The sequence below is a fragment of the Telmatherina bonti genome (genome assembly GCF_933228915.1).
Source record: "Telmatherina bonti genome assembly, chromosome: 21".
In the NCBI taxonomy this organism is placed as follows: Eukaryota; Metazoa; Chordata; class Actinopteri; order Atheriniformes; family Telmatherinidae; genus Telmatherina; species Telmatherina bonti.
Window position 1 is genome coordinate 32,072,165 of NC_136630.1, and position 17,059 is coordinate 32,089,223.

At 48.8% G+C, this 17,059-nt stretch overlaps 1 protein-coding gene across 1 annotated transcript in view; it reads right to left on the reverse strand.

Moving 5' to 3' along the window:
* Nucleotides 1-17,059, reverse strand: part of ptenb (phosphatase and tensin homolog B) — a 28,047-nt gene that overhangs the window by 10,251 nt on the left and 737 nt on the right. Inside the window, exons 1-7 of the mRNA XM_079260690.1 lie at nucleotides 16,957-17,059; nucleotides 10,606-10,690; nucleotides 10,485-10,529; nucleotides 8,042-8,085; nucleotides 7,729-7,967; nucleotides 7,516-7,657; nucleotides 7,266-7,432 (exon numbers count right to left, since the gene is read on the reverse strand). The exon at nucleotides 16,957-17,059 is cut by the window's right edge and continues 737 nt beyond it. Coding sequence (XP_079116816.1) covers nucleotides 7,266-7,432; nucleotides 7,516-7,657; nucleotides 7,729-7,967; nucleotides 8,042-8,085; nucleotides 10,485-10,529; nucleotides 10,606-10,690; nucleotides 16,957-17,038 — 804 coding nt within the window. The 5' untranslated portion in view covers nucleotides 17,039-17,059. The remainder of the gene's footprint in view (nucleotides 1-7,265; nucleotides 7,433-7,515; nucleotides 7,658-7,728; nucleotides 7,968-8,041; nucleotides 8,086-10,484; nucleotides 10,530-10,605; nucleotides 10,691-16,956) is intronic.

The window sequence follows — 17,059 nt, forward strand, 5'->3', positions numbered from 1 at the left end:
GGGACAGATAACGTCCTCCAGCAGATAACGTCCTCCAGCGGGGACAGATAACGTCCTCCAACGGGGACAGATAACGTCCTCCAGCAGGGACAGATAACGTCCTCGAGCAGGGACAGATAACGTCCTCCACCAGATAACGTCCTCCAGCAGGGACAGATAACGTCCTCCAGCAGGGACAGATAACGTCCTCCAGCGGGGACAGATAACGTCCTCCAGCAGGGACAGATAACGTCCTCCAGCAGGGACAGATAACGTCCTCCAGCGGGGACAGATCACGTCCTCCAGCAGGGACAGATAACGTCCTCCAGCAGGGACAGATAACGTCTTCCAGATAACGTCCTCCAGCGGGGACAGATAACGTCCTCCAACGGGGACAGATAACGTCCTCCAGCAGGGACAGATAACGTCCTCCAACGGGGACAGATAACGTCCTCCAGCAGGGACAGATAACGTCCTCCAACAGGGACAGATAACGTCCTCCAGCAGGGACAGATAACGTCCTCCAGCAGGGACAGATAACGTCCTCCAACAGGGACAGATAACGTCCTCCAGCAGGGACAGATAACGTCCTCCAACGGGGACAGATAACGTCCTCCACCAGATAACGTCCTCCAGCAGGGACAGATAACGTCCTCCAACAGGGACAGATAACGTCCTCCAGCAGGGACAGATAACGTCCTCCAGCAGGGACAGATAACGTCCTCCAATGGGGACAGATAACGTCCTCCACCAGATAACGTCCTCCAGCAGGGACAGATAACGTCCTCCAGCAGGGACAGATAACTTCCTCCACCAGATAACGTCCTCCAGCGGGGACAGATAACGTCCTCCAACGGGGACAGATAACGTCCTCCAGCAGGGACAGATAACGTCCTCCAGCGGGGACAGATAACGTCCTCCAGCAGGAACAGATAACGTCCTCCAGCAGGGACAGATAACGTCCTCCAACAGGGACAGATAACGTCCTCCAGCAGGGACAGATAACGTCCTCGAGCAGGGACAGATAACGTCCTCCACCAGATCACGTCCTCCAGCAGGGACAGATATCGTCCTCCAGCAGGGACAGATAACGTCCTCCAGCAGGGACAGATAACATCCTCCAACAGGGACAGATAACGTCCTCCAGCAGGGACAGATAACGTCCTCCACCAGATCACGTCCTCCAGCAGGGACAGATATCGTCCTCCAGCAGGGACAGATAACGTCCTCCAGCGGGGACAGATAACGTCCTCCAGCAGGGACAGATAACGTCCTCCAGCAGGGACAGATAACGTCCTACAACAGGGACAGATAACGTCCTCCAGCAGGGACAGATAACGTCCTCCAGCGGGGACAGATAACGTCCTCCAACAGGGACAGATAACGTCCTCCAACAGGGACAGATAACGGCCTCCAGCAGGGACAGATAACGTCCTCCAGCAGGGACAGATAACATCCTCCAACAGGGACAGATAACGTCCTCCAGCAGGGACAGATAACGTCCTCCACCAGATCACGTCCTCCAGCAGGGACAGATATCGTCCTCCAGCAGGGACAGATAACGTCCTCCAGCAGGGACAGATAACGTCCTACAACAGGGACAGATAACGTCCTCCAGCAGGGACAGATAACGTCCTCCAGCAGGGACAGATAACGTCCTCCAGCAGGGACAGATAACGTCCTCCAGCGGGGACAGATCACGTCCTCCAGCAGGGACAGATAACGTCCTCCAGCAGGGACAGATAACGTCTTCCAGATAACGTCCTCCAGCGGGGACAGATAACGTCCTCCAACGGGGACAGATAACGTCCTCCAGCAGGGACAGATAACGTCCTCCAACGGGGACAGATAACGTCCTCCAGCAGGGACAGATAACGTCCTCCAACAGGGACAGATAACGTCCTCCAGCAGGGACAGATAACGTCCTCCAGCAGGGACAGATAACGTCCTCCAACAGGGACAGATAACGTCCTCCAGCAGGGACAGATAACGTCCTCCAACGGGGACAGATAACGTCCTCCACCAGATAACGTCCTCCAGCAGGGACAGATAACGTCCTCCAACAGGGACAGATAACGTCCTCCAGCAGGGACAGATAACGTCCTCCAGCAGGGACAGATAACGTCCTCCAATGGGGACAGATAACGTCCTCCACCAGATAACGTCCTCCAGCAGGGACAGATAACGTCCTCCAGCAGGGACAGATAACTTCCTCCACCAGATAACGTCCTCCAGCGGGGACAGATAACGTCCTCCAACGGGGACAGATAACGTCCTCCAGCAGGGACAGATAACGTCCTCCAGCGGGGACAGATAACGTCCTCCAGCAGGAACAGATAACGTCCTCCAGCAGGGACAGATAACGTCCTCCAACAGGGACAGATAACGTCCTCCAGCAGGGACAGATAACGTCCTCGAGCAGGGACAGATAACGTCCTCCACCAGATCACGTCCTCCAGCAGGGACAGATATCGTCCTCCAGCAGGGACAGATAACGTCCTCCAGCAGGGACAGATAACATCCTCCAACAGGGACAGATAACGTCCTCCAGCAGGGACAGATAACGTCCTCCACCAGATCACGTCCTCCAGCAGGGACAGATATCGTCCTCCAGCAGGGACAGATAACGTCCTCCAGCGGGGACAGATAACGTCCTCCAGCAGGGACAGATAACGTCCTCCAGCAGGGACAGATAACGTCCTACAACAGGGACAGATAACGTCCTCCAGCAGGGACAGATAACGTCCTCCAGCGGGGACAGATAACGTCCTCCAACAGGGACAGATAACGTCCTCCAACAGGGACAGATAACGGCCTCCAGCAGGGACAGATAACGTCCTCCAGCAGGGACAGATAACATCCTCCAACAGGGACAGATAACGTCCTCCAGCAGGGACAGATAACGTCCTCCACCAGATCACGTCCTCCAGCAGGGACAGATATCGTCCTCCAGCAGGGACAGATAACGTCCTCCAGCAGGGACAGATAACGTCCTACAACAGGGACAGTTAACGTCCTCCAGCGGGGACAGATAACGTCCTCCAGCGGGGACAGATAACGTCCACCAACAGGGACAGATAACGTCCTCCAGCAGGGACAGATAACGTCCTACAACAGGGACAGTTAACGTCCTCCAGCAGGGACAGATAACGTCCTCCAGCGGGGACAGTTAACGTCCTCCAGCAGGGACAGATAACGTCCTCCAGCGGGGACAGATAACGTCCTCCAGCAGGGACAGATATCGTCCTCCAGCAGGGACAGATAACGTCCTCCAGCAGGGACAGATAACGTCCTCCAGCAGGGACAGATATCGTCCTCCAGCAGGGACAGATAACGTCCTCCAGCAGGGACAGATAACATCCTCCAACAGGGACAGATAACGTCCTCCAGCAGGGACAGATAACGTCCTCCACCAGATCACGTCCTCCAGCAGGGACAGATATCGTCCTCCAGCAGGGACAGATAACGTCCTCCAGCGGGGACAGATAACGTCCTCCAGCAGGGACAGATAACGTCCTCCAGCAGGGACAGATAACGTCCTACAACAGGGACAGATAACGTCCTCCAGCAGGGACAGATAACGTCCTCCAGCGGGGACAGATAACGTCCTCCAACAGGGACAGATAACGTCCTCCAACAGGGACAGATAACGGCCTCCAGCAGGGACAGATAACGTCCTCCAGCAGGGACAGATAACATCCTCCAACAGGGACAGATAACGTCCTCCAGCAGGGACAGATAACGTCCTCCACCAGATCACGTCCTCCAGCAGGGACAGATATCGTCCTCCAGCAGGGACAGATAACGTCCTCCAGCAGGGACAGATAACGTCCTACAACAGGGACAGTTAACGTCCTCCAGCGGGGACAGATAACGTCCTCCAGCGGGGACAGATAACGTCCACCAACAGGGACAGATAACGTCCTCCAGCAGGGACAGATAACGTCCTACAACAGGGACAGTTAACGTCCTCCAGCAGGGACAGATAACGTCCTCCAGCGGGGACAGTTAACGTCCTCCAGCAGGGACAGATAACGTCCTCCAGCGGGGACAGATAACGTCCTCCAGCAGGGACAGATATCGTCCTCCAGCAGGGACAGATAACGTCCTCCAGCAGGGACAGATAACGTCCTCCAACAGGGACAGATATCGTCCTCCAGCAGGGACAGATAACGTCCTCCACCAGATCACGTCCTCCAGCAGGGACAGATATCGTCCTCCAGCAGGGACAGATAACGTCCTCCAGCGGGGACAGATAACGTCCTCCAACAGGGACAGATAACGTCCTCCAGCAGGGACAGATAACGTCCTCCAGCAGGGACAGATAACGTCCTACAACAGGGACAGATAACGTCCTCCAGCAGGGACAGATAACGTCCTCCAGCGGGGACAGATAATGTCCTCCAACAGGGACAGATAACGTCCTCCAGCAGGGACAGATAACGTCCTACAACAGGGACAGATAACGTCCTCCAGCAGGGACAGATAACGTCCTCCACCAGATAACATCCTCCAGCAGGGACAGATAACGTCCTCCACCAGATAACGTCCTCCAGCGGGGACAGATAACGTCCTCCAACGGGGACAGATAACGTCCTCCAGCAGGGACAGATAACGTCCTCCAGCAGGGACAGATAACGTCCTCCAACAGGGACAGATATCGTCCTCCAGCAGGGACAGATAACGTCCTCCAGCGGGGACAGATAACGTCCTCCAACAGGGACAGATAACGTCCTCCAGCAGGGACAGATAACGTCCTCCAGCAGGGACAGATAACGTCCTACAACAGGGACAGATAACGTCCTCCAGCAGGGACAGATAACGTCCTCCAGCGGGGACAGATAACGTCCTCCAACAGGGACAGATAACGTCCTCCAGCAGGGACAGATAACGTCCTACAACAGGGACAGATAACGTCCTCCAGCAGGGACAGATAACGTCCTCCACCAGATAACGTCCTCCAGCAGGGACAGATAACGTCCTCCACCAGATAACGTCCTCCAGCGGGGACAGATAACGTCCTCCAACGGGGACATATAACGTCCTCCAGCAGGGACAGATAACGTCCTCCAACAGGGACAGATAACGTCCTCCACCAGATAACGTCTTCCAGCAGGGAAAGATAACGTCCTCCAGCAGGGACAGATAACGTCCTCCAGCAGATAACGTCCTCCAGCGGGGACAGATAACGTCCTCCAACGGGGACAGATAACGTCCTCCAGCAGGGACAGATAACGTCCTCCAGCAGGGACAGATAACGTCCTCCAGCAGATAACGTCCTCCAGCGGGGACAGATAACGTCCTCCAGCAGGGACAGATAACGTCCTCCAGCGGGGACAGATAACGTCCTCCAGCAGGGACAGATAACGTCCTCCAGCAGGGACAGATAACGTCCTACAACAGGGACAGATAACGTCCTCCAGCAGGGACAGATAACGTCCTCCAGCGGGGACAGATAATGTCCTCCAACAGGGACAGATAACGTCCTCCAGCAGGGACAGATAACGTCCTACAACAGGGACAGATAACGTCCTCCAGCAGGGACAGATAACGTCCTCCACCAGATAACATCCTCCAGCAGGGACAGATAACGTCCTCCACCAGATAACGTCCTCCAGCGGGGACAGATAACGTCCTCCAACGGGGACAGATAACGTCCTCCACCAGATAACGTCCTCCAGCAGGGACAGATAACGTCCTCCAGCAGGGACAGATAACGTCCTCCAACAGGGACAGATAACGTCCTCCAGCAGGGACAGATAACGTCCTCCAGCGGGGACAGATAACGTCCTCCAACAGGGACAGATAACGTCCTCCAGCAGGGACAGATAACGTCCTCCAGCAGGGACAGATAACGTCCTACAACAGGGACAGATAACGTCCTCCAGCAGGGACAGATAACGTCCTCCAGCGGGGACAGATAACGTCCTCCAACAGGGACAGATAACGTCCTCCAGCAGGGACAGATAACGTCCTACAACAGGGACAGATAACGTCCTCCAGCAGGGACAGATAACGTCCTCCACCAGATAACGTCCTCCAGCAGGGACAGATAACGTCCTCCAGCAGGGACAGATAACGTCCTCCAACAGGGACAGATAACGTCCTCCAGCAGGGACAGATAACGTCCTCCAGCGGGGACAGATAACGTCCTCCAACAGGGACAGATAACGTCCTCCAGCAGGGACAGATAACGTCCTCCAGCAGGGACAGATAACGTCCTACAACAGGGACAGATAACGTCCTCCAGCAGGGACAGATAACGTCCTCCAGCGGGGACAGATAACGTCCTCCAACAGGGACAGATAACGTCCTCCAGCAGGGACAGATAACGTCCTACAACAGGGACAGATAACGTCCTCCAGCAGGGACAGATAACGTCCTCCACCAGATAACGTCCTCCAGCAGGGACAGATAACGTCCTCCACCAGATAACGTCCTCCAGCGGGGACAGATAACGTCCTCCAACGGGGACATATAACGTCCTCCAGCAGGGACAGATAACGTCCTCCAGCAGGGACAGATAACGTCCTCCAACAGGGACAGATATCGTCCTCCAGCAGGGACAGATAACGTCCTCCAGCAGGGACAGATAACGTCCTCCAACAGGGACAGATAACGTCCTCCACCAGATAACGTCCTCCAGCAGGGACAGACAAGCTGCTGTGTGTCTTTATGCATTTTATATCAAGCCATGTCTTCGTGTTCTGTATCTGGGGGCGGGGGGGGGACAACAGGGGAAGGATGTCACCCGGATCAGCCTACTGATGGACACGTTTCGACGGCGACCATGTTGTTTTAATAGGCGAGAGGACGGTGTTGGTGATTGGTTGGTAACGGTTTGTGAGGTGTTTCAGGGCGTGTCCGTCCCCAGTCAGCGGCGCTACGGGGTCTACTACAACTTCCTGCCATTTCTAACTTTATTTGTTTGGCAGCTACTGAATGACTTATTCATCGGCTGTGTGAACTTCGTAACATGTAGAACTACGTTGTTCCACAATGACAGAACATGTTCTGCTGGATTATTACATGCATGTCAGAATCAACACACGTGTCAGAGTAAATCAACCGGAACACAGTAACGCTGGAAGTGGAAATATTTTCTCCCACAGAAAAACTCCATTCCTTCAGCAGGGAGCAGCTCAATTCCCCGAGAAACATAATCCTATGAAGATCCAGTCATCTACATCTTTCTGCTTCTGGTGTCTTTTATTTTGGGAAACTTTTAAATTGGGATGCTAACTGGACTTTCCGGATGAGGTTCCAGGTCTTTCCTCTCTCCTTACCTTCTTCATCATTTTGTTCTGCTTGTGGAAGAACTCCACCTTGATGTCTCCGCAGACAGGAAGTGGCTGCGGGAACTCAAACATCATCAGCTTGTCCTCCCGTCGGGTGTAGGTGGGGTTAGAAGTATGGATCTTCACCTTCAGCTGGTACACCACAAACTGGGGGTCTGCACGGAGAAGCAGGAAGACCCTGTCACAGCGGGCCAAGTGCAGGAACATGGAGCCGGGAACATGGCGGAGGCAGACTTACTGCAGGTTCCTCCGGTGAACATGGGGATGGTCTCAAACATCATCTTGTGGAAGAGCAGAGCAACAGGTTTGTACTGCAGCCGGTTCCTCAGCAGGAAGTTGTAGTAGACCACGTAGCGCCGCTGACTGGGGATGGTCACGCCCTGAAACACCACACACACCGTTACCAACCAATCATCAACGCTGTCCTCTCGCCACCTGCAGCTGCCCTCACCTTCTTGTCACGGGTGCGGACTTCCCCGTAGAAGTCCAGGGCCTCCTGAGGCTCCTGAAACTTTCCTCGGTGCAGCAGGTAGGCGCAGATCATCACGCCCGTACGTCCCTTTCCCGCCTTGCAGTGGATGGCTGCGACGTGCTGCTCGTCTTCGCTCAGCCACTGGTCCAGGTCCTCGCAGAATGGCTTGATCAGCTCCAGCTGGGGCGGGTTGTGGTCCTCAAACGGGTACTGTGCCACTGCAAGAGATGGAGAGGCATCCCGTTGGAGCCTGACGGCAAAGCAATTCCTTCAGGAGAAGAAAAACTCTCACCTCGACAGTTGAACTTTGATGTGTCATAATTTCGCTCCGCACACCTGTGAAGACAGAGAAAGTTGTCATAATAGCATCAGAACGAACGCCATTAGAACGCTGTCAGAAAGTGATCAGAAAGTCATCTGAAAGCCGTCAAAGTTGTCAGGAAATAGAAAGTTGTTCGAGCAATTTCAGAAAGTTGTCGGAACGTTGTCAGAAAGTCGTCGGAACGCTGTCAGAAAGTCGTCGGAACGTTGTCAGAGAGTTGTTGGAACGCTGTCAGAAAGTTGTTGGAACGTTGTCAGAGAGTCGTCGGAACGCTATCAGAAAGTCGTCGGAACGCTGTCAGAAAGTCGTCGGAACGCTGTCAGAAAGTCGTCGGAACGTTGTCAGAGAGTTGTTGGAACGCTGTCAGAAAGTTGTTGGAACGTTGTCAGAGAGTCGTCGGAACGCTATCAGAAAGTCGTCGGAACGCTGTCAGAAAGTCGTCGGAACGCTGTCAGAGAGTTGTCGGAACGTTGTCAGAGAGTTGTCGGAACGTTGTCAGAAAGTCGTCGGAACGTTGTCAGAAAGTCGTCGGAACGCTGTCAGAAAGTCGTCGGAACGTTGTCAGAGAGTTGTTGGAACGCTGTCAGAAAGTCGTCGGAACGCTGTCAGAGAGTTGTCGGAACGCTGTCAGAAAGTCGTCGGAACGCTGTCAGAAAGTTGTTGGAACGTTGTCAGAGAGTTGTCGGAACGTTGTCAGAAAGTTGTCAGAACGTTGTCAGAAAGTCGTCGGAACGTTGTCAGAGAGTTGTCGGAACGCTGTCAGAGAGTTGTCGGAACGCTGTCAGAAAGTCGTCGGAACGTTGTCAGAGAGTTGTCGGAACGTTGTCAGAGAGTTGTCGGAACGCTGTCAGAAAGTCATCAGAACTTTATCAGAGAGTTGTCGGAACGTTGTCAGAGAGTTGTCGGAACGCTGTCAGAAAGTCGTCGGAACGTTGTCAGAGAGTTGTCGGAACGTTGTCAGAGAGTTGTCGGAACGCTGTCAGAAAGTCGTCGGAACGCTGTCAGAAAGTCGTCGGAACGCTGTCAGAAAGTTGTAGGAACGTTGTCAGAGAGTTGTCGGAACGCTGTCAGAAAGTCGTCGGAACTTTATCAGAGAGTTGTCGGAACGTTGTCAGAAAGTCGTCGAAACGTTGTCAGAAAGTCGTCGGAACGTTGTCAGAGAGTTGTCGGAACGCTGTCAGAGATTTGTCGGAACGCTGTCAGAAAGTCGTCGGAACGTTGTCAGAAAGTTGTCGGAACGTTGTCAGAGAGTTGTCGGAACGCTGTCAGAAAGTCGTCGGAACGTTGTCAGAAAGTTGTCGGAACGTTGTCAGAGAGTTGTCGGAACGCTGTCAGAGGGTCATCGGAACTTTATCAGAGAGTTGTCGGAACGTTGTCAGAAAGTCGTCGGAACGCTGTCAGAAAGTCGTCGGAACTTTATCAGAGAGTTGTCGGAACGTTGTCAGAAAGTCGTCGGAACGTTGTCAGAAAGTCGTCGAAACGTTGTCAGAAAGTCGTCGGAACGTTGTCAGAGAGTTGTCGGAACGCTGTCAGAGAGTTGTCGGAACGCTGTCAGAAAGTCGTCGGAACGTTGTCAGAAAGTTGTCGGAACGTTGTCAGAGAGTTGTCGGAACGCTGTCAGAAAGTCGTCGGAACGTTGTCAGAAAGTTGTCGGAACTTTATCAGAGAGTTGTCGGAACGTTGTCAGAAAGTCGTCGGAACGTTGTCAGAAAGTCGTCGGAACGTTGTCAGAAAGTTGTCGGAACGCTGTCAGAAAGTTGTCGGAACGCTGTCAGAAAGTTGTCGGAACGTTGTCAGAGCGCTGTCAGAAAATTAACAGAACTATATCAGAATGACGTTATAATATAGGGCCGCACAATTAATCGGATTGTGATCACGATTTTAGTGGCCACAATTAAACAAACCTGATCGTCAACAATATTTACATTCAGAACGTGAGTTCTGCTGCAGCGTCTCTGATCACTAAGGTTCTTAACCGGCAGTCTGCCGACCACCAGGAGGGAACGCGTGGTTCTGGCTTCATTAGGCTGCCGTAATACCAAGCGCACACCCTTTTACCAGCAGCCAGTTAAGTATCGCTGTATCGGTTGGACATTTGAGGTATATATATATATATATATATATATATATATATATATATATATATATATATATATATATATATATGATGTAGAGTTGCCCAGTAGGTTTTTTTTACAAGTGGTATATTAAAAATGCATGTTTTTCCAGACACAATGAATGATCGTGATTAATAATCGTGATTGCAATATTGCTCAAAATAATCGTGATTATTACTTTGGTCATTGTGCAGCCCTATCAGAAAGAAGTCAGAAAGTCGTCAAAACACCATCAGAAAGCATTTTCTGAACAAAGTCGGAACGTTTCAGCTCAACAGATGAAGATCAGAACTTACAGATTGTAGATCTTGTAGTGATTCTTGTGCTTTGAGTCTAAGAACCTGAAACAAACAAACAAACATGTACCATGTGACCTCTGAGCATGGTCAGGTATCTCAGAGAGGTGCGGCGTCTCACCTAACCACGTCATCAATGTTGTTCCTGTAAACTCCCTCCAGACGCTCAGCGGGGAAACCCATGGCGATGATATTAGGATAGATGTCTGAAGGCGTGTTAAGGATCCATACAGCTGCTGATGCAGTGGTGACGTTGTGACCGACCGTACACAGTATTAATCTAGTTTAACCAGGTTTCTGTAACGGACCTCGGAGCCACTCAGATGGATCAGAACTGGAGAACTCAGAGGCAAGTTGGGGATTAGACACAATTTAAACCATCAGGAGGCAGGATCCGGTACCAGAACCTCTCACACCGGAAATAACCAACTGGTTCCTCCTGGATGGATCCAGCCTCATCACCTCACAAAAACTGGGTTCAATTTAAAATACATGTTCAATGATAAACATACAAAAGAATAAATGCAGATTTATCCTCCATGACCAGCTCAGTCATCCTGAACGGAATTCCACATGTTCCTGAACATTCCTGCTCACCCACAAATTTCCTCACTGACCATATATGGTAACAGCACCTGGAAACCGCGTTGCTCCTCGCAGTAATGCAAACCCGGATTTCTACTTGTTACTGAACTAAAATTTAATGTAAAAAACAAACAGATGAGTTATTGATCATCTATTAGATGGAACCATGGCAACCAGATGACATCTGCATGATGTACTCTCTCAGGCCCACTATTCTTTCCTCTAATTGGAAAGCTCAAATGCAGCCGACTGCAACCTCTTCATATCTACCTAAAACGTTTCCAACAACATTCCACATGTGGAAAATTTCACATCCTTTCGTAATAGACCATGTTCAAACCAGACATCATGGCATTCTTCCGACCCAAGCAGCATTGCAACTTTTTTCACTGATCCAAACATTGATCTGACACTCCGCTCATACAAGTTATTCAGACTGACACCACGGCTAGAACCCATCCTGTCAGAACAGTTTCCCCTCCACTTCGTGTCCCAGTACATATCACCATCACCCGCAGTCACATGGGTCAACCATCAGATATCTGAAGCCCACGCACATAGCCGCGAGCCAATCAAGTTCCAAACAACAGAACTTACCTTCACCACCCTCTTACATATCCTTTCTTTATTGAACAAATCTTTTATCATCTATGATCTGATTTTAGAAAAAATGGTCTCTTTTAACTAAAACATGTATTGGTTGGTCATTTCACCTCCAAACTTAAATTTTTCTTATTTTCAAATCAGGGGAGGGTAGGAAAGGCAGTGGAACCGCATGGATTATGCAAAGCTCAGTTTAAGCTAAAATAATTCTTTTTAAACTTTACGCTTTTCTTGAACATTATGCTTTTAGCCTGGTTTACGTGTTCCAGTTTACAGACACCCCCCCCAAGCCTTCCTCCTGCTTTTCACGTAAATTTTCTAACTTTCAACTGGTACACACACAAAACAGAAATTAATTTTAATAACTGGTGATTTTAACATACACCCTAACAACAGCTCTGATCCAAATGAAATATCTTTGCAAATGCAAAGGAGATTTCAAACCTTTTACCTGCAACACATCGCAGCCTGCTCACATCAGAGGACCACCCTGGACCACAGACCGGGTCATAATTGTGGCTTGTCCACTGGTGTGTCTGACCATCACTATATATTTTGTAGCATCACCAGTTTTAGCCAACAGGAGGCTCAGGTGGGAACTGGGAGGAAACGACACATTACTTCTGAAGCGACTGCAGGTTTTAATGACATTTAAACCAAACTCCTGCTCAGATTTCACCGGCATCGTGGGATTTTACTGTTGAACATTTAAACAGCAAACAATGAAGCAACTCCATTTAAAACAAAGCAATAAGAGCCAAACATACATTGCTCTGAGAAACAAAGAAAAGACACCAAAATAAAGTGCAGGAGTGCAGAAAGGAAATGGGGGAAAACTAAATGAAGCATTCACTAAGACATATTTAACGTACATGTCAAATTCTACAATAAAAACAGGTAAACAGATAAAAACTCTTCACTTTTTCAACCTCATTCCAGATAATAAAAACAAGCCCAAATCCATTTTTAAACACTAGATCTGTTAATGAACACAGAACTAAACAAGTCCTCCATGACAACCCGCCTCTTAGACCCCATTCCCACATCGCTTTCAAAAATATTTTCAGGTTCCTTTGAGCCTGAGCTTCTAAACATAGCAAACTCCTGTGAAACGGCGGTGGCGAGGCTCCTTCTGAAGAAGAGTCATTCATGATAACAACAGACATATAACTTACCTTTTAAGTAACAATCGTACATAAGTTTGTTTTTATTTACTTAAAAAAGGTTTTCTAAGAACACAAAATTTGAGAGAGGTATCAGTCTGGTTTTAGGACCAACCACAGTGCTGAGACGACCCTTTTAAAGCTGGGTAGCAACTTCAGGTGTAACTTGGACTCTCAGAAGCCTTCTGTCCTGGTGCTGCTGGATCTCAGTGCCGTGTTTGACACAGTAGACCACCAGATTCTATTAGACAGAAATCTGGTGGGCCTCTTAAGTACTGTCTTAAAATGGTTTTAATCCAACCTCGCAGATCAATTATTTAGTGTAAGCATGGACACCTGCTCCTCAAGAATCCCCGAAATCCAATGTGGGGTTCCCCAAGGTTCAGTTCGAGAGCCAATCCTTTGTGTTACCATTGGCGGATAATTTTCACAGCTATGCTGATGATACACAACTTTACACGGCCATGTCTCCTGGTGACCGAGATCCAGTGAACATCCTTTAAACTGTATTCTGGATATTAAGTAATGGATTGCAGATAACGTCTTACAGCCCAACCAGGACAAAAGGGATGTTTTAATTATGGTTTTGAAGACATGGGAAAATGCCATTTTATCAAAATGAATGCATTTTAATCCCTAACTGTGAAAGAAATCTTGGTGGTTTTTTTTCTACTTTAAGCTGGAATTTATTCTTCACATTTGAAATTAAACAAAAACAAGATTTTATCAACAGAATCCGTCCATTTCTCTCTCTCCTTGTATGTTTCAGCATGGATTTTAGTAATTTATAAATGACCTTTTTTATTTATCAGAAATGATGAGGTCTTCTGGTACCGTCCGACACATTCACATCAGCCTTTTTTTTTATCCAAATCAGAGTCCGTTTGCGGAAAGTTTGCTTTGTTTGGAGAAATGTGAATGCACCAAAAAAATTCTGATTCGGAACCAAATTCAGAACCGGACCCGATCCGCGTACAAACGCAGGTCTCCGTCTGTTTCTAGTAGATCAAATACAGGAAGCAAATAATTACTTCATGCATGTGGCATAGCATTGCATTGTGGGTAGGGCTGGGCGATATGACCTTTTAGTAATATCCCGATATTTTTATGCCATGTCACAATATGCGATATATATCTCGATATTTACCTCAGCCTTGAATGAATGCTTTGGTGCATACAATCACATCAGTAAGATGATTTTGTGTCTCCACTAAAACATAATTGTTCATACTGCATTAAGATATGCTGATTTTAAACATTCATGCCAAAAGGATGAAATTGTAACGAAGCAAACTGATCAAAACCGTATTTATTGAACAGTTAAAGCAGTGGCAGAAACATGTCATTTTAAAACAAAATAAAGTGATTTTGCATTATGTAATAAATGCAACGTATGAAAATAGGTGCTCTAGGGGGGACTTTTCAAATGATGAACTATTATAAGGCTTTGCTTTATGGATACGTTTTTGAGTTGTCGTGTATTTTTTTTAATCGCAGAGTTTAGCGTAGAAATCAGTCTTATAATCCAGGCAGAATGTCCTCGTATCGTCTCCAATAAACGGCTTCAGACAGTTTTTAATTCAGGGTTTGATTCCCACTGCTTTCTGTACTTTCTAGAGACATGAGGAGCTAGATAAATATGCTTGTGTCACACACAGTGGATGAGGTGAGTCAGTGACAGAGGCTGTGAATGTAATCAAATAGAATGAATTATTTTTGCGTGACGTGAAAAACGTTGTAATTTACGTCCCACTCTGTAATCCAGAGCGGGATCAGTGGCGGATTTGGCTGTTCATTGTGACTGTAGGTGGAGTCGTGCAGGTGTCCTCTCTGCTCCTCTGACTGGCTGCAGCTGCAGCCGGAGCGACTGAGTGCTTTAGGACGGGGAGAGACTCTCCTTCTGACAATAACTTTACAATATGCGCTTTAAAGTCAGTCGCCAAAACACCAGGAAAGTCTCCAATCACTCCTGTAAAAGCTGCTAGATTTGTTGCTTTTCACAAAAAGTCGCCAAATTTAGCGAGAAAGTGTCTCCACGCTGCCTCTCATGACGTAGCACGTAGCTCACGTTATGTACGTAACGAGGTGCGCTTGTTTTAACTCTCTGTGCAAAGCGGTGCAGAGTCGAGGAGGAGGGAGGAAACCCCGCCCACAGCTAAAAACACCTGCGTGACAACAGGATACTCCAATATGATGAATATAGACATTTTCTATATCGCACAGGGGACTAGCCACGATATCTCCAGTATATTCGATATATCGTCCAGTCCTAATTGTGGGTAAATCCATAGCGATGGCGTTAAGGGTCCTCTGCCTCGTCTGGTGTTCATACAGCCTCCATTGTTGCAGTGTATTTCTACAGTATACTTGCATAAGACACAATAAAAACCCAAAACGGGGATAGTTTCGTCTCACAACAGTTTTTTCCATCATGCAGGTCTTGTCCTCTTTTGCTAAACACTTGTGTAGCACCACCTTTGGTGTGAATGGGGACATATTATTCTAATATGTTGTTATAATAATATAATATAATATAATATAATATAATATAATATAATATAATATAATATAATATAATATAATATAATATGTTTGGATGTTTGACCAAAGTGCAGCATGAACACGATCTCGGTCTGAATGGATACACCCCCCTACAACTGAGCCGAGTCCCCAACCGGACCGAGTCTAGCAGACTATCCTGATGGGAATGCAGCCTAATTGTTCCTAATGTGAGAACTTGTGGTGAGGTCTAAAATTTTGTTTATTCATATGTGTTTCGAATCTGATTTTATTAGTTTATCATTATTAGGTCCTTAATGGTGCACTTACACTTCTTATATTGTTATAGTGTTTGTTCTTATTGTTTTTTTATTTTAATTTTTACATTTGTTTGAACATTTTAATACTTCACAACGCCGGTGTTTTCCTCATAGGGATCCTCTACACCAGGGGCTTTGCCTGCCTGGTCTGCAGGATCGTTGCCTCGGGTGGCTGGGGGTCCTGCACTGCTGCCCTATGGCTGTGGAGTGGCCCCCGGCCTGCTCGGGTCTTGGCTGCTTCTGTGGTGGTGCCCTCTATAGCAGTGTCAAGCCAGATGTTCTATTTACTGTTTCATCCAACATGAACAGAAACTAAAGATGGAAGTTGATGTTGGTTTAGAACAGACATCATTCCAGCATCATTTCATCATTACCTTCTCATCATTCCATCAGATCCATCATCATACTACTTTACTACTACCAGCATCACTCCCAGCCCGGTGGACAGTAGTCCACCATTGCAGCATCATTCCCACCATCATTTCAAGATCATTCCAGGTCAGATTCCAGGTGACTGAGTTAAAACGGACATATTTTGGTGCAGAAGAAACGATCTGAACGCCTACAGACAGTCCGATCCAGCCCAGTGATGGCTGGGAATCTCCAGCTGTCTCATAAAACCCACTGAGAACTGAATGGATTCCAGCGCCACTCCAACAGGACCTTTTCTGGGAAGCAGAACCTGAAATCGCTCTCAGATCTGACCAATCAGATCGGCTCTCTTAAGACCAGCTCTGAGTGCCAAACATGTTCTGATAAACCCAGTCAGGCGGATGTTCTCACCTTTCTGTCTCACCTGGTTCTGGAGGTCACGTGAGAAGCTAGATGAAGAACATAGTACTCACTGTCGCCATGGCAACAGGTTTTACTCCGACATGTTGTTTCTGGCAGGTCACCTGTCCAGCCATGTAACCAGGCAGTCATAAGTATTCACGTTTCAGAGCTCAGGACTCGCAGGAAACGGATCAAACCGGCTTTACCGGACACATGAACATCCGGTCCGGTCATACAGCTGAAACCGGAACCGATCAGCGCGAGCCAGGACGGGTTGTCCGATACCTGCTTCCATCTTCAGCATCAAGACAAAGAAACTACGAACAGCAGCTTCATGGGCAAACTCCCGGCTTTCCCGACTCGAACATTTCCCAACTTCATGCAACTGTCCCGGTACCGCACGAGCGCCGCGGCATCCGGATCGGGTTTTTCTTCCGAACCGGAGCATCAGCCAGATCCGGGTTTTTCTACCGAACCGGAGCATCAACCGGGTTAAATCTCAGCTTTCACTGCAAATGCAAAGGATACAAGTCAGATCCAAGTCGAAGCCGTCCTCCTGGAACCGCCTTTTATTCCTGCTCACGATCTCCTTGATTAAATTGGCGGCCATTGTTGTGGTCCCCGACCCCCG